The 25,935-nt window shown below is 37.1% G+C and overlaps 1 protein-coding gene across 5 annotated transcripts in view; it reads left to right on the top strand.

The window, feature by feature from the left end:
* HMCN1 (hemicentin 1) overlaps window positions 1–25,935 on the top strand; it is a 492,563-nt gene that overhangs the window by 243,096 nt on the left and 223,532 nt on the right. For all 5 annotated transcript variants that reach the window (XM_040446605.1, XM_040446604.1, XM_040446606.1 and 2 more), the window contains 9 exons: window positions 856–1,014; window positions 8,424–8,618; window positions 11,202–11,297; window positions 12,808–12,935; window positions 14,240–14,384; window positions 17,457–17,569; window positions 19,262–19,421; window positions 20,025–20,193; window positions 23,728–23,855. In XM_040446605.1, the coding sequence (XP_040302539.1) occupies window positions 856–1,014; window positions 8,424–8,618; window positions 11,202–11,297; window positions 12,808–12,935; window positions 14,240–14,384; window positions 17,457–17,569; window positions 19,262–19,421; window positions 20,025–20,193; window positions 23,728–23,855 (1,293 nt within the window). The remainder of the gene's footprint in view (window positions 1–855; window positions 1,015–8,423; window positions 8,619–11,201; window positions 11,298–12,807; window positions 12,936–14,239; window positions 14,385–17,456; window positions 17,570–19,261; window positions 19,422–20,024; window positions 20,194–23,727; window positions 23,856–25,935) is intronic.

Consider the following 25,935-nt stretch of genomic DNA (forward strand, 5'->3'; position numbering starts at 1 on the left):
GGAATGGGAAGATGAAGGTTGAAAAAAGGTTTCTACCAGCTTTGTGGCAGGATGAATTTCAGTTATTTAGAAAGTGCTTAGGAGATCCTAAACTGGTCCACAAAGCTGGTAGAAACCTTTTTTCAACCTTCATCTTCCCATTCCCTTCTTACCTAACACAGCCACAGTGACAGCTGCCATCCTTTGCCACACCCCACTCCCCAACCTCGTCCTTCCCAGTACAGCTTTGAAGAGTTCATTCTTATTTAGGTCTTAAAAACTGAGAACAAACCGAGGGTTGATGGGGGGGGGGGGGGGCGGGGGGGGTGGGGATACTGGGGGGGGGCTATGTAAGAAGGGAATGGGAAGATGAAGGTTGAAAAAAAGGTTTCTACCAGCTTTGTGGACCAGTTTAGGATCTCCTAAGCACTTTCTAAATAACTGAAATTCATCCTGCCACAAAGCTGGTAGAAACCTTTTTTCAACCTTCATCTTCCCATTCCCTTCTTACCTAACACAGCCACAGTGACAGCTGCCATCCTTTGCCACACCCCGCTCCCCAACCTCGTCCTCCGCAGTATAGCTTTGAAGAGTTCTTTCTTATTTAGGTACATTCACAGTAGGAAATAGCTGGGGCCAGATTTTTGGCTCTTGGTTAGCACACAGAATCATACAGACTAATAAACCAGCTTAGTGCCAACAAACCCTTTGTCCTTTCTTTGCGTAAACATTGTTTAAGTGTTTGCGTTGTTCCAGACAACAGTATTGTAAAAACTTGACAGTCGATTTTCTTCAGCAGTCCTGAAATCAAACCAAGAGCAGAGTAAACTATGTAAATACTTTAGGGTTTAATGTTCTCTCTTTGTTTTGACCTAGGGGATCTTGAGCTGAGGCCCTCAACATTCCTCATTATTGACCCTCTCTTGGGACTTTTGAAGATTCAAGAAACTCAAGACCTGGATGCTGGTGATTATATGTGTGTAGCTGTCAATGATGCTGGAAGAGCAGCTGGCAAGATAACTCTGGATGTTGGCTGTAAGCATCCAGCTCTGATAGACACATTTGTTTTTTTCCATGCTAATAACTCTGAAACATTTGGGTGGAAATGTTTGTCAGAAAGGACAAATGAGAGTTAGAGTCTCAGATTATTAATATAATCATGGTGGTAAACATTTACCAAGTGTTTTCTATATACCATGCATTGTGCTAAGAACTTTTATATGCATTAGCTCATTTAACTCTCATAACAATCCTAAGACGAAGATACTATAAATATCTCCATTATATAGATAAGAAAAAGGAGACATAACAAAGCTAAGTAACTTGACCAGTATCACAGAACTATGGAGGGGCAGAGCCTGGATATTTGAACCCAGGTAATCTGACATCAGAGACTATAAGCTTCACTGGAATATCATCTATTGCCAGACATTTTCGTAACAGGAGTCATCCGTTCCGACACAAAATTGCTAAGTATTAACATCTGGAGGCCAGAAATTAGACTTTGGCTCTAGACCATAATTTGGAGATGTTGATGATAGCAAAGGTAGCACATTGTGCTTTTATTTAAAAAAAATTTTTTTACTAGCAATTACTCCTCAAGTACTAACAACAAATAAATGTCAGTCACAATGTGAAGGATACAGCATGTGTATGACCACTGTCATCAGATTACTCAAGAAGTTTGGTTCTTTCTCCTTCTTTGTCTCTCTATGTCATGTTTCTTAAAAAATAATTGATACACAGTGTAGGAACACATGAAATAAAACAGAGCTTGCTTTGTATGAAAAGGAACCTGGCAGCTTAATTCTAACAAATAATTCAAACATTGACATTAGTTAAACTTATAAAATATGACATTTTCTTAAATTGTATTTTCATTTATGTATGATGATTTTCATGCCTCAGCTGTTTTTTTTTTTAAACAAAAGTTGGGAACTATAAAGAAAATGCAGATTTTTTTTTTTTTAGGATAAAGTAATACAAACCATTCCAGTTCTATCTTAATTCTCTAAATGAATATCCTGGCCCTCCAAGCTTAATATGTTCTTTCATATAAACTAATTTCTTTCCTCCTGGGATCTTTTATGATCCCCTTGCCCCTGGGCTGTCTGGTGAACACTCTGTACTCTTGGTGATTATGCTCTTGGGGTACAATCAACAGAGCTGGAAATGGCCATAAAGACCACTGTAGAATCTGTCTAAGGCACAGCAAAATGTGTTTGACCGTGACTAAAAGCTGAGGTTATTGAGAGAAGTGCCTTGGAAATAAGATTGGAATCTTCAGGTGGAGGATATCTGAAGTTAAAACACAAGGAATGCTTTTAGAAATGTAAGGCCCAAATGAAGAGGGTCACTTGGTGCAGAATTCTTGTTTCTAAGAAATATATAAAGTATCGTGTTTCAAATACCCAACATTTTCTAGTTCTGCCTCTTCCTCTTTCCTGCTCAGGTATTTTATATTGACCCAACATCCTTCTAGAGTTGTCTGGCTTTAAGGAAGAATGAATTAGCCTGAGTAATTGTTCCCAGCAAAAGGGGAATGACACTCTCACCCCTCTCCAAGATTATGGAAAATATAAACAACATACACATTTCCTTGCTTACTTACTGCCTTCTTGATGATATTTTTAGTTTCTGAACTTTCCAGGTTCTCGCTGTTGACTAGTGAAAATCCATGTAGCCTTAGGGCTATCTGTGCTGGAGTGATTTGCATTGGATTAGGAAACATCCTAACCAATATTTTGTATTTATCCTCATTCCTTGAACTGAATTTTGTTTTATCTTCACTCATATTCAAGATCTTCACTCTCTATGACCTTTTCTTTTTTTTTTTTTTAATTTTTCTTAACGTTTATTTATTTTTGAGACAGAGACAGAGCATGAACGGGGGAGGGTCAGAGAGAGAGGGAGACACAGAATCTGAAACAGGCTCCATGCTCTGAGCGGTCAGCACAGAGCCCGATGCGGGGCTTGAACTCACGGACCGTGAGATCATGACCTGAGCCGAAGTCGGACGCTTAACCGACTGAGCCACCCAGGCGCCCCACTATGACCTTTTCTAAAACAATGGCTTCTCAACTTTTATTCCAGTAATTGTTCTGTTGGAGCTATTAACATGAACTCAATTGTGTCCTTACTGTAACCATGATCATTAACAGTTGCCAGATAGCTTCATTCTAACACCATCGCCATACATGCATCCATTATGCCTTAATAACTATCTCCTTACCCACCATTAGAATTCTGATCACTGTGGCTCACAAAGTTTGGTTAGACCTTTTCTGTCCACATAAAACTATGGTCCCATATCCTAGCAGACACAGGGTGTAACTGCTAAGGCCTGTGCAAATCACAGTTGCAGTGATGGTTGTGGTTATCACTGTTAGGTTTAGAAGCAAACAAACGAAAAACCAAACTTTTCCTCAGAATTTATATAGTGGCTAAGAGAATGGGCTTTGGAGAGAGGCTGGGTTTTCTGCCTGACTTTTAAGAGTACCTACTGATACGTTGGTTATAAATTTGAAATGAAGCATCATCACCCATGTGCATTCAACATGTCCATTGGTTACTGCTGTTCATCTAAAGCTGCTTAATGGCACATGTATCAAAAAAATGAACTCCACAAATTGAATTACCATTCTGATTCTCTGCGTCTTAAAAAGTAATATAGCAATGCATATATAATAGTGGCATAGTATTTAAGATTAAGCATTGGGCTTTTAATATGAAAGTCACTGTTTCCAATTGATTTTCTTTAAAGGCTTGAGACAATTCAAGCCTTTACTACTACTATTAGTAGTAGTGCATAAAATTCATTTGAGTTCCAAAACTATCGGGCATAAATTTAAGTAGCTTATGACCTAAAAAGAAAAACATACCTTTATCCCTATCATGTAGCTGTTGGACTTTCAGATTGTTTTTGTGGGCCTATTACTTTGCATCAATAGTAGATCAAAAAAATAAGAGTAATAAAGCTGTTCAATATTATTGTTGAGTTATAGCTTCTTGTAGTGAGTCTCCTTTTTCCTGCTTCTCATTATCAGGGCTCTGAGTTATGGACATTTCAGGTCAAGAGGGAAAGTTACCAGTGCTTTCCATCCTTTTTTTAAAAAGAGGTAGTGAATTGTGAAGTCATTTGGAAGAGAAGAAGATTGGCTACATCAAACAAAATGTTGGCCTGGCAGCAATTTTATTTGCAGCATTCCACACCACTCAGGGTTTGAGTCCTAGACTGCGGTTTTGTGTTTTGTGGTTTGCTAGAACCAAAACAGTGTGTTCAGCCATTTTAGGAAAGAAAATCTTTGACTAATGCAATGCTAGAGTTGCCCAAGTGGGTATACATTTAATTATCACCAAAGGAACCAGAATAATTTTATGCAATAGACTTTAGAGCAACATGGTCAATCTGTTTGTGACTTTCTGTTTTCAAAATGATGTATGTGCACAGCCATATCTATCAGTGAGCTACAACAAAGCTGTACCATGCATTAATTTTACAGTTCTCAAGGGGTTTGCACGTAAATATTTAGGGGATCACAGTGATCCAGCATAATCCTGACAGGCTGTATGCAGAAGCTGATATTGAAATTAATAATAGTTTTATTAAGTTCTGGAGCTAATATTTAAAAAAATTTTTTTTAATGTTTATTTATTTCTGAGACAGAGAGAGACAGAGCATGAGTGGGGGAGGGGCAGAGAGAGAGGGAGACACAGAATCCGAAGCAGGCTCCAGGCTCTGAGCTGTCAGCCCAGAGCCCCATGCGGGGCTTGAACTCAAAAACTGTGAGATCATGACCTGAGCTGAAGTCGGTCGCTCAACTGACTGAGCCACCCAGGCGCCCCTGGAGCTAAGATTTAATGCATGAATTCAACAGTGTTTATAACTAGTGTAGTTAATATTTGGGTGATTACTACATGCTAAATGATTAATAAAGACCAGGTCTTTTAACAACACGAGATAGGAACGTTATTATCTCCTTATTGTTCATAGAGAGATTTAGACTGAGGGAAGTAAAAGAATTTTCCAATTTATAGACTAAGAAATAATGGAGCTGCCATTTAAAACAACCTAACGGGGCGCCTGGGTGGCGCAGTCGGTTAAGCGTCCGACTTCAGCCAGGTCACGATCTCGCGGTCCGTGAGTTCGAGCCCCGCGTCGGGCTCTGGGCTGATGGCTCAGAGCCTGGAGCCTGTTTCCGATTCTGTGTCTCCTTCTCTCTCTGCCCCTCCCCCGTTCATTCTCTGTCTCTCTCTGTCTCAAAAATAAATAAAAATGTTAAAAAAAAAAAATTAAAACAACCTAACGGACTGTAACATCTCTACGCAACACAGCCTCCTCTGAACAAACCCCGTGTTTTGTACTACAGTCACCACTGCCCCTTCCGTAGCCCTGTTAATCTGTTTGCCATCCACTCAATATAACTCACTTGGAGTTCGAATTGGCCACAATCAAGAGTAGGAAGTATTTAGAAGGCTTCTTGGCTTGAGTTAGGAGTTGCTTCATTTTTGAGGTTTCCTTGCCACTGATGCTCTCTTGGCTCCTTACCTAGTGCCTGGTACTCTCATTTGCCTTGTTTTCTGGTACCAGGATGTATATTCCCTAACCTTTTGCTTGTCTTGTACCTGACACTGTTCCCAAAGCTTCTTCAGCACAGATGACTTCTCCTGTCTTAACCGAGTTTTATGGGCACAACTTGAGCTCTGCTTATCCTTTTCTAGTCCAGTTCGTTCTTGGCTTTCTTACTTCTGAAAATTCTGATTTGTTTCCATTTTGACTGATGGCTATGTTCTGCTGTTGTCAGTAAGCTTGGTTTCCTCTCAAATGTCTGGTCAACCCCAGGCTTCTGCATATCTTTTTGTTCTTCTGAAATTGATTTTCTGCCCCATTTCCACATCTACCTGCCCATACTCTGCATCTAACACATCCTGAGACTTTTATAACCTCTATTTCTCCGAAAAGCAACTGGCTCTGGGATAAATGACTACTGTCAATGCAGAGAAAAGTAACTAGTCCTTTACACCTAGGATAGAAAAACAATGAGCTATTTTATGAATTGTTTTTAAAATGTGTTTATTTTGCCTATGAATTTTATATGTCAGTTTCCCACATAGGTGGATTAAGAGAAATCTAAACACAGCTACTCTCCTTCTTGTTTTTTGTTGTTGTTGTTGTTGTTGTTGTTTTTAATTTTTTTTCAACGTTTATTTATTTTTGGGGGGACAGAGAGAGACAGAGCATGAACGGGGGAGGGGCAGACAGAGAGGGAGACACAGAATTGGAAACAGGCTCCAGGCACTGAGCCATCAGCCCAGAGCCCGACGCGGGGCTCAAACTCACGGACCGCGAGATCGTGACCTGGCTGAAGTCGGACGCTTAACTGACTGCGCCACCCAGGCGCCCCCTCTCCTTCTTGTTAAAAACATATTACATTGTGGATTTAATTTTATTTTATTTTATTTAGGCTCAATGAACCAACAGTAGGCTTCTGAAATTGCCATGTTTTTTTCAAAAGATCAAAGTTGTTAACACCACATACACTTACATACGTATACAAATGCACATATTACATTATTATTGAAGCATTTTAATATTGATTCACTCATTCACAGATATTAAGCAACCATGATAATGCACAAAGTACTAGGTTAGCTGCTATAAAAGATAAAATATGGTTGCAAACATAAACTCTCTAGGGAAAATCAAACACATAGTCTAATAAAAGGCTGGATAAGGCCATTGCCATGGAAGTGGTACAGAGTGAGTTTTGTACCTCACAGAGGGAGGAAGTCATGTCCATCTGGGAGGATGAGAGATGGCCTCAAAGAGGGACCTTTTGAACTGGACTAAAGAATTGTCAATATTTCAATAGCCAGAGATCAGTTACCAACATTGCATTTGAGAGGGATGACTGTAACACAGGTACTGGTATGAAAATGGTTAATCCTTATTTAGAGAAGAGTAAAGAGTTCTGATGGTCCCTTGAATAAGATTTCTGTAGGTGAATAATGGGAGATGAGGCTGCAAAGTTAGAGGATATCCTTTAGCCTAGGTTAATAAAGCATTAATGCTGCTCAGGAGACAACTGTGCGTCCGAGTTTCAAAATTCCCAATGAGAAAGCAAGAAGTGATCTCCGCACCCATTTTTATTAGCTTGCTAAACACCTTGACTTCGAGCAGTTGTAGGAACTCATAGAAAAGGGGAGGCTGATAAAATGACAAAAAACTGTTACCAGTATCAACCTGGTTTTCAATCCTACCTCCAGTCTTCAATTCCATGTAACACTTAGCAAATCTGTGTGTCAATTTCTTCATCTATAAAATTCGAGTAATAGTAATACTTACCCCACAGCGTTATTGTGAAGATCAAATGAGAAAATTAATGGAAAGCACCTATAACAGTCCTTGCTTTGTAAGTGATAGTTGAATTCCTAAGCAATATTTAACCTTGACGTTACCAAGGATCCCTCTCTTGGGCTCCTCCTCTTAGAATCCAACATGAGCAGGTTTCATGAATTACTTCATGAATGCTTTAATAGCATTCTACCTCCTTGTCTGATGCCTCATACATCATTACTTATAAGTTCTGGGGAACTTATTTGGGCTGGCTGATAGCTTTCTCCTGTATTTCCTTCCCATGTTTTCCAAGTTGTGCCAACAACACATTTCTAATTCTTCCTCCTGGCTTCTGTGTTTACCTAAATTATGTGGATAACTGTAGCCTTTTAATCTATAATTTTATAATTTCTGAATCAGATTTTAACTCTAAGATATTAAGCTCTCATTATTCTCTTTTTATCAAATACTATATTCTGTTGTTGTTATTGATTCTCAAGCTTAAATTCCTTTAATTGAAAAATGTAAAAAAAAAAAAAAACAAAAAACAAAAAACAAACAAAAGATGAAAGATACTGAGAAGCAAGAATGTGATATAGAGCAAAGATTTAATTTAGGATTAAATATTTTAGCTGGAGATACAGTGATCTGTTAAAGAATGTGCTCTAGTATAAATTAAGTTCTTTAAACCAGTAGGAGTTAAGTTTTGTCAAAAATTTTTCATTATAAGGCAAATTTATTTATAAGAAAGTTCAAAGATTTGAGCAGTATGACATTAACTAAAATTGAAAAGAAATTTCTAAAATGAAAGTTCTCTTTATTTAAAGTAGTCTTGATTTAAATTCCTACTCTTGAATTCCACTCTCTTTATCATTTGTCACTTTAAGGAAGTAGTTGAATTTCTTTGTGCCTCTATTCATTTATAAAGCAAAAAAAGAAATGTCTGCTATTTCAATAGCATACAGGAGTAAAGGGTAAATTTATAATATTATGTGAACAATACCTGATTCAGATTCAATCTGTTGACATTTTAATAATTAAGTTTATATTTAATGTGCCTTTACACTGTCCCAACAACCTTTTTTTGTTTGTTTTAAATATCTTCCAGCACCTCCAGTTTTCATACAAGAACCTGCTGATGTGTCTATGGAAATTGGCTCAAATGTGACACTACCTTGCTATGTCCAGGGTTATCCAGAACCAAAGATTAAATGGCGTAGGTCAGACAACATGCCAATCTTCTCAAGACCCTTTTCAGTGAGTTCCATCAGCCAACTAAGAACAGGAGCTCTCTTTATTTCAAGTAGGTTAAAGGAAATATATTTTGTACAAGTATGCACATTTATTATACATTCATGTTTTATACACAGGGATTACTATGTGTAAAATTGTGAATTAGTCATAACACATTTTGTGTATGTTGGATTTCACTTTAAAATGGTGTTAAACTCTTATATTTTGGAATTGTCATAAATTATATTTTATTCAAATGTATGTGATATCATAAAGGCTTGTGAAGCAATGTGACTTCTTCATATGTCACTGTTTCTTATTACAAATAGAGTCACCTGGGCCTCTAGGTGAATAAGTGATCACATTTTATTGTCTCTTATACCAACTGCTGTATAGAAAGGTAAAATATTAAAATAGTAGTTAGTTAACTTTAATGAATTATTTTTGACCAACAGTATATAACCATAGGGACTCTATACTCTATGGAAGCTCCTTGATTAAAAATTATATCCACCTGGAGTGTAAGATTTTTTAAAAAGTACTCTATCATCCAAGAATTTTGCCTATAAGCTATTAAGCATTCAAATATTTGTAAATACTTTGTACTTTTTCAAATAATATTCAGAATGTTTGAATAGTGGCACTAGAGAAATAAAAACATTTAGTCAAGTAACTGATTTTTAAAGGGTAATTGTATCTTTGGGGTTATTTTGTAGAAAGCCTTCAGTAAGTGATTTCCATGTTTATTAACAATATTAAATGTACATTAGCCACTTAAACTTCCAAATATGAATTAAACTAATTAGAAGTGCTTAAGTGATTAGCTCTGGGCTAGGCTCTGTAGTTAAGACAGAAGTCGTATATGGGGTCCCCCACTTAGGCATTTTACAACCCACCATCTAAGGGGATGGCCACAAAAGTACCTACTGGGTCAGATTATGCAGGACCTGGAATGTGCAGGTGAATAAATGCTTTTGATGACGTAGAAAATAGCCCTCCAAGCTTCACTGCAGGACAACCCCTCTGCAGGATAAAAGATATGAAAATGGGGGAGGCTTACAGGGTTATACATGTGGGGTAATAATAGTGATGAGAAAAGCCTGGGTAACAAATTAGACCTGAAACAAATCAGTTAGAGGTGATATAAAAAACCAAGAATGAAAGAGGGCAACATATTGACCAGTGGTTGCTTAACTGTCCACCTTAAACTATCTAGAAGGAAAGTAGAGATTAGAAACCATTTTCTGCAGTCTTATGTATTCCTATACAAATTAATCCAAGAGTTGATAATATGAAAAATATCTTGGGTAAAAACAATGTGACTTATTAACCAGATGATTTGGTGAATTTTCCTTTGCAAATGAATGTTTGCTGTTGTTGAGAGTGGATACTGCCTGAACTTACCAGATGTAATTCTGAAGTTATATGCCTATGGTTAACAAAGAAGTAGGAGCTTTGTCACTGCTCTTTATCTGAGATAAATGGAACTGTTAATAATGGAAAGCTACATTTTTCTCTGTCAAATCTTATCAGTAGATTAAACTGTGCTTATTTAGTGAAGATATTTGCAAGGATTATAATCATTTCCCTATTTAAAATCTTCTGTTGACTCCCTTGTTGCTCAGAAGACAAACCACACTCTTTACAAGGCACCACACTCTGTCTTTAGCTTGACCCCTGACTATATCCACAAAACCTGTAACCTAGTAGTCATCCTGATCCCTTTAACACCCTCTTTAATTAAAAAATATTTTGTAATATCCTTCTTATTATCCTGAAACAGTCTATCTTTTTGACCTATCTACATAATAAAAACTCTTTTAATATCCAAAATGTAGTACAAAGGAAAATAAAGGAAAGTAATTTTTACTGAAATAATAGACATTTCAATAGATAAATACTCCAGAAATGTCTACACAATATGCATACATGTTTATGTGCATCACCATAAATTTGACAGCTCAAATGTAGACTGATACATGTAATTATTATATAATTATAAACAAAGCCATCAAATCCATGAATTTCCAGTGGGATCTTCAGAAGTCTTGCTGGATTTGGGATAATTGTTCCTTCCATGAATCTGCCCTCTGCATGGCCTACCTACTTCTTGCCCAGTAAATGCCAGTATGCTCCCCCAATCATTGGGCCAACTGAAAACAAAAACAAAAAACAAAAAACTCCCTTTCTCCCTTGCAAACCTTCAAAATACCCCCAAGGTGGTGCTGCAGCATCCATTGGTGGTGCAGCTTTACATTATTTGCACAGACCTTGATTTTTCAAGTCATGCTTTTGTCTTTGCAGCCCATTGGGCTTAGACTGCCCTTCCTCTCTTCTACCTGCTGTTTACAGTACAGCTTGTATATTACCTACTACGTGCATCCCTCCCTAATTCCTCTGCATGCCATCAGTTTCTCATGTCTCTGTGTCTCTGTGCTCCCACAGCTCATTGTTTCAAACTTGTATTATAGCATTTATCACACTGTGGTGTGATTGTTGGTTCTTATGTATGTCTCCTCCTGTAGAATGGGAAGTAACAAAAGGCAGTACACACACATTTTCCACCCACAAATTTGAGCATTGTGTCTGGCATGATTATGCTTCATAGATGGTGTTGAATGAGTAAACGATCTCTCTCTCTTTTTTTTTTTAGACTTATGGGCAAATGATAAAGGAACCTATATTTGTGAGGCAGAAAACCAGTTTGGAAAGATCCAGTCCCAGACAACAGTAACAGTGACAGGACTTGGTAAGATCAAGTATGTGCTTAGCTATCACACTCTTCCAAGTCATCAGACTTCTTTTATTACATCATCTCTTGTCTGTGCCACTTTAAACAAAGAAACAACAGGTAAATATTTGATTACTAGATTAGCCTCCTCTCCCCCACCCTATTTCATATTTCATGGGATGTTAGAACTGGAAATAACCTTTCAGATCATCCTCTCCAAGTTCCTTATCTTTCATTTAAATAAATCAACTTGAATAAATTGATTTAAGCCTGAATACAAATACACACACACACACACACACACACACACACACACACGTTAGAGCCATGGCATTCTTTTCTGGTTACCACTTTTTACACTTTTCATTTTAGTCCACATGAAATTATTTGGGGATATAATATGAAGTAAGAATGCAAAATTGTTTAGTGGTAAGACATTTGTTTCATTATCCTTTTTTGTTTTCATTTTTTAAATTTATTTTGAGAGAGAGAGAGAGCACAAAAGCAGGAGAGAGGAGCAGAGGGAGAGAGAGAGAGAGAGAGAGAGAGAGAGAGAGAGAGAGAGAATGAGAGAATCTCAATCAGGGTCTACACTCAGTGCTCAGCAAGGAGCCAAATGCAGGGCTTGATCCTGCCATGCTGGGATCATGACCTTAGCCGAAATCAAGAATCAGACCCTAACCGACTGAGCCACCCAGGTGCATCATTATAGTTAAAAAAAATTTTTTTTCATTTCAGAGTCTTGTATTGAATATTCTCTTTCCACTGATTAAAATACCCATTTGGTTACATGCTAAATTTATATTCCTGTGTCTATTCCTTGGAATTCTATTTATGCACTGGTACTACATTGTCTAAATTATTATAGTATTTAATATGATTTTTAAATCTCTCAGTGCCTGTTTCTCATTAATATGCATTTATAACATTTTCTTTCTAGATCTCCCTTTATTCATCAACATATACTTGAAATTTCCAAATAGAATATCTAGGGATTTTGCTTTGATTTATGTTTAATTTATTAATTAATTTCTACAAAAGAACATCTCTCCATCTAAGAGAGTCCACCTCATTTTATTTGCTTGAGCTGTTATGATAGCCTCCTCATTGATCTTATCCATTCTGATTTTTCCCTTCTCCAATAAGTTAGTCACAGTTTTCAGATTAGTATTTCCTGAGAATGGTTCTGATGATCCCACGTTTTTTAGATGTAAATGATTTCAGTTCCTCTCCATTTGTCCATCAAACAGTGCAAATTTCTTGGCTTGACATTTCTGGCTGTGCATGCCATAGACGAATTCTCTTTTAGTGTCTACTTCTCTATTACTACCTACCCCCTTTGCCATTCCTTCTGCTTTGAAGGGTCTTTTATGTCTCTCTTCCAGTTCAGACCTATTTACATTTAAAAATCTTATTCTTGAAAATTCATTTTTTAAAATAGTGGAATTAGTAGTCATCAGCCTAGAAGAAGATTTGCCTTTCTTTTGGGTGAGATAGAGGTGATAATACCTGTTTCTCTACGACTTAGTTGCTCCACTCATTGGAATCAGCCCTTCGGTGACCAGCGTCATTGAAGGACAGCAGCTTACTTTGCCTTGTGCTCTGTTGGCTGGAAATCCCATTCCAGAACGTCGGTGGATTAAGAATTCAGCCATGGTAAGAACATTCTAAATCCATGCATTCACATTTGTAATTTTCTTGAGTAAGAGGCAATTTATTTCAAACATTGAAATATCAATTTAATAAATATACAAACATATACTTTGTAAATATAACACCAAAACTTTTTTTCCATATTGACATGGTTCAGTTCACGTTATTTGGGATTAATAAAACGGAGAAATAGTCAATGGTGTGATTTCTGTTGTTTTGAATTCAATTCAGTGCAACTAATAAACTCTTCAGAGTATGTAAAAACTCAAAATACAAAATTATTTTTATAGTATTTAAATATTTTTATGTTCTTCACAGGATGTAATAAATGTTAACACTCTCATAAAATTTTTCCATTTACTAACCTTTATTATTAACTCCCAATATTATATACTTTATCATGAACTTTTTAAAAATGTGAGTCTATTTTGTGTCATTGTCTTTCAGGGTATAACTTTTGATTATGAAAGAATATGAAAATTTATCACAGTTCTATGGATTTTTTGTAAATATGCTACCTATGATAAATTTTCATCTAGTTCAGAGCATTTTTCCTTCCATTTTCCAGAGTAGTTAAACTCACTTTTTGAAGTACCAATTAGAAGTGAATTGCCTCCATGGAATAAGATGTAAACTTGTTCATCTTTGCTTGAAATCCTGAGAAAAATTAGTATACCTCACTCAACAATTTAATGCCCTTATGACATAGGATGATACTGCTTGAGCACTCAGGTGTCCTGTGATTGAACAGAATGCATATATGGTATAGTTAGCGTGATCATTTTTAATAGAAAATACTGCCAGCCTTCTCTGACACAGATCCTGTATCATACGTTGCCTCTGATATTTGCGTCTGTCACTGAAAAAGGCAAGTGTTGAGAATAGTCACATTCTCTCAGCTTGAATGAGTTCCTATTTGCCAAAATAAAAAATATCAAATAGTTTGCAAGTGGTAATAGTCTCCTTGAAAAAGAACAAATTAAGCCAAAAGTAAAAATGACTAGTGAAATTTGGGTCCTGAGTGATAACAAAATTCACAGAAACATGAAATAAGTGATGCTTCTGTTTCTTTCCTTTTTCCATCGTTTGCATAACTCCAACAGATGTTAGGAGGTATACTTTTTGGTGCTACATTAGGTAGACATACAATTGATTCTACATTTGGTAACATGCTCATCATTTTTCACTTAAAGGTGTTAAAATATTTTGTTATAAGATATTTAATAACCCAGTTGGAGAAAAACAAATCTGGGTTTGATTTAGGGAACATTATCTTTTAAATTAAATATGACTTCTTTTTCTTTAAGTTGGTCCAAAATCCTTACATCACTGTACGCAGTGACGGGAGTCTCCACATTGAGAGAGTTCGCCTTCAGGATGGAGGCAGATATACTTGTGTGGCCAGTAATGTTGCTGGAACCATTAATAAAACTACCACCGTGGATGTGCATGGTAAGAGACGCACCCATTGTAATTCTTTCCAAACCGTGTTCAAAGCTAGGTTTGTGTCTTTAAACCAAGTAACTCTGTCTTCTGGTTGTAAGAAGGAGATTTTTTTTCCTAATTGTTATTTTTAACAAAAAGCCTTATTTCTTGAACACTATTTACATTGTTAAGGGTGTTTCCAGAATTCCTTTTTCTACATACACAACAAGGCTTTATTGGGAGTCACCAGCTGAGTCTGGCCAAGGGCTTTTGTAAGTGATTTCTTAATTGATAAAAGTGAACTCAGTTCTCAAAAAGTTATGTTTAAAAATACATTTTAATTTCAGGCAAGCCGAACTTATTATTCCATCCAAATTGCCTTTTCTTTTTGGATTGTGCAATAACCATGTCCTTACTAATGACCCCTTTGTGTGTTAGCTAGAAATGACCTAAACTTTTCTAAAGGCTACCTCATGTGCTCCAAACAATCTTTTTGCGTGTTAGATAACTTAAAAGTTCACAAATAAGAAAATCCAAAAGCCATCTTTTTCCATTCATAACTAACAGTCACGGACTTTTTACATCTCAATAAATAACTGACAACTTCATAGTTTAAGAAATTTTCATAAATTTTTTGTGTATTTTCTTTAAAGACTTTGCAATGTTGTTTTTTTAAAGTATGGTATTAAAAAATAGTTCCATATACAGAGATGAAAGTAGCATAGAACATTTATTTTTAGCAAATTCATCCCTTTATAAGGACATGAGCTGGAGATTCCGGTAATTTCCACATTTTGTTTGGTCTATTGAAATTGTCAGTGGATATAGACCATCTTTTTTTTTTTTTTTTTTTTTTTTTTTATGTCTGCTTCTCATGTAAATAGCCTCTTCTGTGGTGCCTGGATGGCTCAGTCAGTAAAGCGTGCGACTCTTGGTCTCAGGATTGTGAGTTCAAGCCCCATGTTGGGTGTGGAGATTACATAAAAATAAAAAAAAAAAATCTTTAAAAAAAATAGCGTCTTCTGCCTCTGTCAGTCTTATACCAGCCTCTACCAACATCACATGAGATATTCTTGAAGAAGTATTATTTTAAAGAAATATTAAAGTAACACTAAATTATAGTCTAAAAGAGTAAACACATAATGCCAGATTGAATATATGTATAGTTGTACTTAACGATTTTTAGAGAAAATCAGCCCACAGATTTCCTGGAGGGTGCTTATGGACTGGTTTGAGAATTTAGTATAGAAATATAATCATGTCACCTCCATTCAATACTGTATTGAGAAGGATTCTGAGGCAAATTTCTACTTGAGTAAAAGAGTAACATGATTAGCTGTGATGTCTGCCAAATCGGAGGAGTGAGGAGATAGACAAACCAATGATGTGGTTTATTGTGATGCAATAAATGTTGGAGAATTAAAAGTTAAAAACATCACTTTGCAACATCGTTTCATCTATCTTAGTCCAAAATGAGTAACTGATTTAATTACTAAGGTTAAAAGGAAAAGAACAACCCAGACATCTGACAGGAACCCAGTAACCATTTATCTGACAGATTAGTTTTTGAGTTGGATGTGATGCAATATGCCAGGTTCTCCTTACGTCCATATTTATTTATGTCCATATTCTTTCATTACTAGACCTCTCCACTTTGAAGAATAGTCGTTAGAAGCTCTCAGTGACCACTGCTTATGAGGATGAATTAATGCATGCAAATATAAATACAATTAAAATGGCAAGCCATTTAACTGTCATCTTGATTTATATAGGTTGACAATCTGGAAAGAAATAGCTCTTCCATGGTCAAATGTCATCAGATTTGAAAATGCCTAAATTTATCACTTTCCTTTATAGCTGTCCAACTCAATATGCATGTAAGAAAATGGCTTATTCCATGTTGCCACAAAATTACAGTATAGTTTAGATTTGACTCTTCCATGATGATTCTGGAAATTAAATTTCTTGCTTTAGAGAGTAACCTGACATAGAGAGTATCTGGTAATTTGTTGCCATTTTTTCTTAAGAAGAAATTATTTTAAGAATAAGCCCAGCCTTAGAAAATATGAGTATGTAGCAAAGCTAATCTCAGCCTCTCAGGGAAGTTGTTGTACTGAGGTCTCTGGTATCTCTTGTTCTGTCAAACTCCTCCAGGGTACCTATGATAATTCTAGAGAAATTTGACTCAAAGGCAAGAGACACGGTGAGTGCTTGAGCTCTAGGGAGCAGTTCCAGTCACATCTTTCCAGGGGAAGGAAAGGAAATGCCTGGTGTATATAGGGATTTTATTGTGTTCCTTACTCTATGTTAAGAACTTTCATGTGTGGGAGCTTCTTTAATCAAATTCATTATTTTGAGAACATTGAGTATTGGTCTTTTTTCATATGCTAGTTGCTTGTGATTAATTGAGATATACACAGAATGGAATAATTAACAGTCTTCCTTTTCCTTTTGCTTCTGCTCATATAATGTTAATTCTTCAGTTGCTTTCTAAAGTCAAAAGGTATGTTTTTCCTCTTAGTGAAAACTATTGACTTAGAATCCTGTATTTTAGCCTTAAATGTAAACTCCTAAGGCCTTGCAAGTTTTATTGTTGAATTTCTTTTAAGAAAACAAATCCTTTTTTTCTAGGTTAAATTTAGTAGCTCGCTAAGTAGCTCTTGTAAACAGACATTTAATGTATAGTGGCTAAAACAGTCTACTTTTCTGGCAGTGGGCTTAAGTCAGCTCACTGCAGCTTAATGGGTGATGGACAATGATGAAAGGTATGCGTTAAATATGTAAGTCTTAGGATGTAATTCAACCTTGAGTTTCCAGGAAAGCATGGATTTTATTCAGTCTTATTTTTGTTAGGAAAGTCAACTTACTAAGCATAATTTACTACTTGATTTTAAGTTTTCATTAAATTCTTCAGATTATAGCTACTATATTTACTTTATTACACTGCCTTACAAGGTACCCTACATTTCTATCAGAAAATGTTGAGTCTCAGCTAGTTTTTACAAATATGCAGTGTATCCTGAAAATGTACAACTTGAAACAAATGAGGCTACATGGAAAGACAGATGCTCACATTCTAAATATTGCTTCCTTTTTCAGTTCTGCCAACCATTCAGCATGGGCGGCAGGTACTCAGCACAATTGAAGGCATTCCAGTAACTTTGCCGTGCAAAGCAAGTGGAAATCCCAAGCCATCTATCATTTGGTCCAAGGTAAATGGCCCATCTGGTGGTGTTTGCCGATGTCATGGGTTATAACAACATTATTTGAATATTTTGGGTCATACATGGGACTTGACTGTACCACAGAACTTTATAAAAAGGAAAACCCATGCACTCCTACCACTTGGAAGGGACCTCAGAATGTCCTTAGTGTAATCACCTACCTGAGGCTTGAGTAACATTAAGAACACAACGGTGGACTGTAATATAGCACCAGGAGCTTTTCTTAGCACTTTACATGTTGTAGCAGATCCTTTCTTACCCCTTGCCACATCCCTTCAGCTCTTTTGATTTCAGCGCAGCTCTGGTGGACAGCTCCGTGCATTCTGCCAGAGTCCCACTTCACGTGTACCCCTCTCTGGTTTCTGGACTCGGGGCTTTCTCCAAAGCCCCACAAGGCCACTTAGCCTGCTATCAGGTGGCCAGGAAGCATAGGGACATTAACACCTGTGGGGGGCAGGTGTCCTATATGAATGTCCTGCTTCTCATCCATCAGAAGAATACTTCTGGCCTGCTTCTTTATAGCTTCTCAAAGGATCCCCGGCACCAGAAGCTTATCAACCTAACGACAGAGGAAACCAGAGCACTGAAACCCTTTTTAGCTTTCCTTCCTTCTGTGCCTCACTCTCCCACTCACCTGCTCAAGCATCAAACTTCTTGCCTCCATATCTTTGTCTCAGACTCTCTTCTTTTAGGAAGCCAAGATAAGTCCTCTACGAAGTCATTTATTCCCCTCTACATCCCTATCATGAAGTTGTCCAGCTTTTACTTGTACTCTTGCAGTGAGGAAAAAACCACTCCCTGAGGAGGTCCTTTTCATCTTTGAACAGTCATGAGGATAGCATATTTCCTGTAAATTAATTTAAATCTGGCAGATATAAGTAATATAAAATGACTGTATAATAACAAAATGAGACCTTTGTGTAATTGTTTGTGCTACAACCAAAGTATTTTACCATACTGTCTAATTTTATATATCTAAAAAGCTCTGAAATATAAAGAAGTTGGTGTTGACATCTGTAAATTAATTAAAAAGGTGAAGATTTCTGCTTTCTGGACACAAAAATACAGTGGTGAAGCTTATCCCCAAACTGCACAGTGTCTAGGACTGAGTATAAGTTTAATGCATTTTAGGAAAACATAAGAATGAAACTTTCCAGGGTGGCCTTTGTGTTGTGAGAAAGCACAGAGGTTAAGAGTTGGGCTCCAGATCCTGACTGCTGGGGTTCAAGTCCCAGCTCTACCACTGAGAGACTGTGACATTGGGCAAGTTATTCCACTTCATCCCCAAGCTTTAATACTTTCAGCTGTAAAATGGGACTTGTGGTAGTTCCTACTCATATGACCCTTTTGAGCATTAAGATAGCTAATTCATTTGAAGTACTCAGAACAGTGTGTGACTTTGCATGAGCACTGCCCCATCCGTTAGTATTACCATTATTCCCTCCAGTTTTAAGAAGCTCTGGAACAAAGAAGACATGGTTCAGTATGAAGAAATATCACCTTTGCTTTATTTGCTTAGTTTTTCTTAAAATTACCTTTCTTCAAATTAGCATTTTTTTTTAATCTAGGATTTTCCCCCTTGGAGATTTTTTTCCCCTTCCTCTCTCTTCCTTTTCCAGACATTAAGTCACTCCTTCATTATCTTAAAGAAAACACTTTGCTCTTTGTTGTGTTTTGCAGAAAGGAGAGTTGATTTCCACCAGCAGCGCTAAGTTTTCCGCAGGGGCTGATGGAAGTTTGTATGTGGTGTCCCCCGGGGGTGAAGAGAGCGGGGAGTATATCTGCACCGCTACCAATGCAGCTGGCTATGCCAAGAGGAAAGTGCAGCTGACCGTCTATGGTGAGAGCCCCTGGGGGAATGTTTTTCTTGGACACTCTCTACCGGTGCCAAAACTCACATTTCTCTCCCAAATCATATTACCGGGGGCTGTACTCCTAAAGTGAACTGCATTGACAAAAACGTATTTTTACTGCCAATGAACATCTTCTCTATTTAGATTCTGATTTAAAGGGAGAGTAATTGTACAGCCATTCAGGATAATGTTATGGTGTTTTCCCAAGGAGTATGCTTATTGTGTGTACCCAGTCTGCTTTAGAAACACCAGTTAGTTCCAACTCCTGGCAAAGCCAAACCTCAGCTGTGTCTCAGTTTGCACTTCTGCCTTGAGGGTTTACTTTCATAGATGGCAGACTCTAAAAGGGCATTTCAGCTGACCTCGTCATGATGTTCTGAAAGGAAGGGTGAGGAAGGGAGACTTTCTGGTCCTTTTCCTTTCAGCTCTCACCGTAAATGTGTTAACAGAAAGTTTTAGATAGGTACCAAAGCTTTGGCATAGACAGCATCTTCTTGTAAATTTGTAAAGAGTATTAGTAGTCCACATTTGAATGTAAGTGAAATGTTTTCAATGTACTATTTCCCTTCCAAAATGTGCATTTATTTTAGTAAGGCCCAGAGTGATTGGAGACCAACGAGGACTGTCCCAGGATGAGCCTGCTGAGATTTCCGCCCTCGCAGGAGAAGACGTGACACTGCCATGTGAAGTGAAGAGCTTACCCCCACCCATCATCACCTGGGCCAAAGAGACGCAGCTCATCTCCCCATTCTCTCCAAGGTAGGGGATCTGGGATGAGCCAGACACAAGCAAACACAATCTCTTGGGACACAAGGTTGTGCCTATTCAGGTTTTCAAATGTATCAAGAAATAATTTTTAAATTTGAGATAATTTACACATACATCTGAGACTACAGAAAATATTTTTAACTTCTCAGTCTATCCTTCTTTCTTCCTTCCTCCCTCCCTCCCTCCCTCCCTTCCTTCCTTCCTTTCTCTCTTTCTTTTAATGTTTATTTTATTTTTGAGAGAGATAGAGAGCAAATGGGGGAAGGGCAGAGAGAGAAGGGGACAGAGGATCCAAAGCAGGCTCTGTGCTGACAGCAGAGAGCCCAATGCAGGGCTTAAACTCATGAACCATGAAATCATGACCTGAGCCGAAGTCAGATGCTTAACCAACAGAGCCACCCAGGCACCCCTAAATCATTCTTTAATATCAGTAATGCTAACACCCAGCTTTGACATAATTGCCCGTGGCTGCGTATACAAGGTAGTTATTAAAACAGAGCATATTTGTATATAGACTTGTTAGCACAAGTGCATAGGGCACACAGAATCTCATTAATCCCTTAGGAGCAGTAAAACACAATAAGTACTCTCATGTTTAAGATTTGACTCTCATTAGATGCTTTTGTAAAAATCTTCATGATTAAAGCCTTGTACATATAAAGGCCTGCTGAGACAATATATCTGATATATTCCATTGACATGGAAATCAGAATGCCAGAGCCTTTGAGAGTACTACCTTTGTCGCCATGCAGGTGTGAGTTTAAATTTACCTCCACCACTTAAAGCTTGCCTGAAACTTTTGGCGCCTTTCTCAATGGCCCTCTGAACCTTAGATTTCTTATTTATAAAATGGACATAATACTTCCCTGAAAGGCATATATAAGATAATGTATATTCCACATCTCCTGTCTCTAGTTCTCAAGGAATAGTAGCAATTACTATTTTAACTCAATGTCATGCCAGAAGTTACTGGTGGAATAAGAATTATAGTTTCCAGCTATGTCGGTTGGACTTACTGGCGTATAGTTATGAAGCTGTAAATGGTGCTCTTGCCATTTCCCTATCCACTGGTGAGGAGATAAAAAATAATTTAAGAACTACCTTACATAATGTTACTATTTTTTTGAAAAATATGTGTTTGGGATATTTTTGAATGAAAGGAATACCATGTTATAGATAAACTTGAAGTTTCATTGTTTTCCTCCCCAGTCGCTTTTCTCCCTCCCCAGGGGGCAAATACTGCACAGATCTCATGTGCATCCTATGCACCCATTCTTAAACAGTATGGAATCGGGTTTCCTGTAGTTTTCATTTCATTTTATGTGTTTGTTTTTAATTTGCCATGTAACATATTATATATTGTTATTCTACTGCTTGCTTTATTAAGTTGATATTTACTCATTTTTATACATAGAGATTTGCTTTATTCATTTTTAAAATTTTCTTCTTAATGTTTATTTTTCAGAGAGAGACAGAGCGCAAGCAGGGGAGGGGCAAAGAGAGAGGGAGACCCAGAATCTGAAGCAGGCTCCAGGCTCTGAGCTGGCAGCACAGAGCCCGATGCAGGGCTTGAACTCATGAGCCGTGAGGTCATGACCTGAGCTGAAGTCGGACGCTCAACCGACTGAGCCACCCAGGCGCCCTGCTTTATTCATTTTTAACTACCGTATACATATTCTGAATTTTGTTTGTACATTTCCTAGTGTACAGACATTCAGGGTTTTGCTTGTTTTGGTTTGGTTTGGTTTTAGTTTTCTTATTTTGTAAACAAGGCTCTTGAGTGAATATCTTTATATATGTCTCTTCATATACACGTGCATGAGTTTCTTTAGGGTTGGCCCAGAACTATAGTTTCTGGTCAGAATGAATTCCTACTTTCAGCTTTGTAGACAGTGCTAAATTGCTGTCCAAAGAGGCAGTAATGATTTACCTTTCTACCATGAGCATATAGGTGCACCTATTTCCCCATTATAATCAATGCATGGTGTTTATGGACTTAAACATGTTTGTTGGTTAGATGGGTGTGAAATGGTATCTTGCAACTCTTAGTTTTCATGTGACTGACTGCCAGAGAACCAAAAATGATTTTACTTTTTTGTCGGCCATCTGTTTCATCTGTGACTTGCCTCTTTAGACCGGCTGCACAGATTTATGATGACTGGTTTGTTTATCTTTTTCTTGTTGAATGTAGAAATTTGGTCTGTATTCTTAATAACAATCCTTTGTCTGTTGTATGTGTTGAAAATATATTTTCTCAGACCACTGTGAGACTTTTAATGTATGATGTCTGCATAGAATTTTACATTTTTTATGTAACTCAGTGTATTAATCTATTGTTTTTAAGATTTGTACTTTCTGGGGTGCCTGGGTGGCTCAGTCACTTAAGCATCTGACTCGGCTTCAATTTAAAATTTTTCCAAGACCATGGTCTAGTGGTTCTTTGCATTAAATTACTCTACTCCCTCTAGGGTACATGGGTGGCTCAGTCAGGTAAGCGTCTGACTTCAGCCCTGGTCATGATCTCATGGTTCATGAGTTTGAGCCCCGCATCAAGCTCTGTGCTGACAGTGAGGAGCCTGCTTGGGGTTTTCTCTCTCTCTCCCCTCTCCGTCTGTCTCTCCCACTCTCTCTCTCTCTCAAAGCTAATAAATAAACTTAAAAAAAGATTTGTACTTTATGAAGAATATGTACATATCTTCCAGAGTTTTATTCTAATATTTTAAGCTTGTTTTTTCACATTTTTGACTTTAATACATCTGAATTTTTATGTTGTGTCTAGTGTTAGGTAGTGCTGTATTTTTTTTTAATTTATTTTTCCCATGTGGAGAACCAGTTGCCCGTCATTTTTGAATTATCAATCCTTTCCTTGATCTTTGTGATATCAGCTCTATTATTATATGTTACATGTTGGATTCTCCTATGTGCTTATTTCTTTGGGGGAGAATTCTGTCCTTAACTATTTATTCATTTTTCTGTCTCTGGGCCAGTAGAACACTTTGAGTAGGTATATCTGGCCTATTTCAATACAATAAACATAATAACGTTTTTATATGTAGATCTAGTTCACCGAACTACATTATTGTTCTGTAGGAAAAATATATTCAATATATTTTTGAGAATTACATATGTACCTTATTTTGCCTTTAACACACTAAATTTTTTAATGAAGTATTGCAGAAAAAATAATAAAATTCAGAATATAGCTGAAATTTACTAAAATATATATTGGCTTTTTATAGTTACAAGTTAATAAAGCAGAGAGATGTACAGTTTTTGGATGATTTGAGACCATTAGGTTAGATCTAATGGTAAAAAAAAAATCACATTTTGTGTTTGCAAGAATATCATACAAAATACACAGTACAATTGTGAAAATCCCTGAGTTTTAAAGTATATAGAAATATAGATGGGAGAATGGTTTCAAAAACTGCTTGCAGAGTAATGACTTCATACTGAGGGGCAGCTGCATAGGGGATATTTAAATTCTCATGTTCTATGGTCTACCATGTGGTTTCTTTCTTTCAGGCACACATTCCTTCCTTCTGGTTCAATGAAGATCATTGAGACCCGTGTTTCAGATAGTGGGATGTATCTTTGCGTTGCCACAAATATTGCTGGGAACGTGACTCAGTCTGTTAAATTAAATGTCCATGGTGAGTTTTGAAATGAGGGCATATGATATCTTTGTACAGGCCACAGGGAAACTCATCATACCAGTTTCTTTGATAGTTAATCTCCAAATTGTTTATAGAGTAATTAGAGAAAATTTTTCTGAAATTGGAGACTTGTCATTTTCTTTCATTTACTCTGGAAAGTTTATCTGCCATTTGTAAACAACTTTCCCCCGTTTCCTCAAATGAACAGTATTAAAGGTTTGGTTCTCAATTTTACTGAATGTCCACAGTCACTTATGGCGACTATTAAAACACAGTAAAAAAAAAAATGTGTTTAGACTTACGGCTTTTTAGAAGTGAATGTGAGTTATCAAAGAAGAATTTACTAGTATTTATATGGTCATTTTCAATATTCAAAGAACTCAGCAACTGAAAACATTCTGCTTCCTGGGACTCTAACTTTTTAAAAACTTTCTAGTTAATCTGTTTGATTACCTCAATTTACCATGGTCTGTCCAAATATTTATTTATTCAGCACATGCTTACTGAGGATATACTCTGTCACACATTTGTATAGGTAGGCCAGATATTCAAATATCAGAAAAGTATTTTCTTACATGGTATCGATCTGATTTCATTGTCAGATCAATCACTATAATAGCATCCTGTTAACAATGGGATTTGAGATAGAATTCTGTAATTTACAAACTCTAGGTTATCTTGGGCATATTACGTAACCTCTCTTACCTTTAGTTTTCTCTTTCATAAAATGATGATAACAATCCTATCAAAATTATAAGGTTGTCATAAGTGACAACCTTTACAATGTATTGGTTAAATATTAACAAAAAAAGGACAGAGGAATGGGGCTTTTGAGGGATGTAAATTCTAATTGTATAACTAGAACATTTATTGTATAACGTAAGTCAACTTGATTCTACAGTGTGTAACGCATGTACATGGAAGCCAGTTGTTACAGGGGGGTGGGAGAGACGCTGGTCCTTGTCTCACAGAGTCAAAGAATGAATCTCGGGGACAACAGAGAGTGAGCAAAGTGATAGAGTTTATGGAGGTAAAGTATAAAGCTCTCAAGAGTGAAAGGGGTCCTGACCAGGTAGCTGCTGAAGATTTCTGTCCTGACTTTTATTGGGACCTTATCAGAATGTTTGTGAGACTTCATGCTTGGCACCTAGCTCAGGGAGGTCTGGAACAGGTTCATCTCATCCTCTTTTTTTCCCAAACTCCGCTGCCACTGTCGCTTTCTCAGCCTCCCAGCTGAAGCCTGTCTCCCTGAGGGTCCTTATCTCTCCCTGCTTAAAGTCAACTGTTTCCCTATTTGCATTAATATTGGCAATGTTTCTGATAAATTATCTCATTTAAATTTCTAAAGGAAGGTACTGTAAAGACAAGAAATAGAAACTCGGTTTTGATGTTCTTCTCTGAAATTAGCAAAGGCTTTTATGAGAAACTTTTTTTGTTTTTTAAATGAGAAATTTTTCTTCCTATCTGGCTAAACCTTCCACAAAGAGAAGAAAAAGTAGGAGTACCTGAAGAGAAATGCTTTTTCTTTTACTTTCTTAAATTATATAAATCATCTAGATTGCCTTTTGAGGGAGTTTTAAACTTCAAGTTATTTATAAATTAAAGGAAACCTAACATTTTTAAATACTTGCTTTTTCCTCAAGTCTGGCATGAGGGGTTTCAGATTTATTATTTCTCATAATCCTTGCAGTGTACTGGTATTGATTAGGTTATTTGGCCTGGATTATTAAGGAAACAAGCCTCAGGAAATTTACTGACTTGCTCTAGATCACACAGCTAGTAAGTGGCCTGAGCCTGGGTCCAAATCCTGAGATCGTTCCACTTTTTCATTCTGCCTCTTGGTAAAGAGTTCTCATTTAAAGTGAGAAAAGGAAAGAATTTGTTTAGAATTGGATTATAGGGGCGCCTGGGTGGCTCAGTCAGTTGAGCGTCAGACTTGGGCTCGAGTCATGATCAGGTCATGGTCTCGGGGTTCATGGGTTCGGGCCACATGTCGAGCTGTGCTGATAGCTTGGAGCCTGGAGCCTGCTTCAGGTTCTGTGTCTCCCTCTCTCTGCTCTTCCCCTTCTCTCTCTCT

Source organism: Herpailurus yagouaroundi, unplaced genomic scaffold (genome assembly GCF_014898765.1).
Source record: "Herpailurus yagouaroundi ecotype Mexico unplaced genomic scaffold, PumYag 195, whole genome shotgun sequence".
Classification (NCBI taxonomy): Eukaryota; Metazoa; Chordata; class Mammalia; order Carnivora; family Felidae; genus Herpailurus; species Herpailurus yagouaroundi.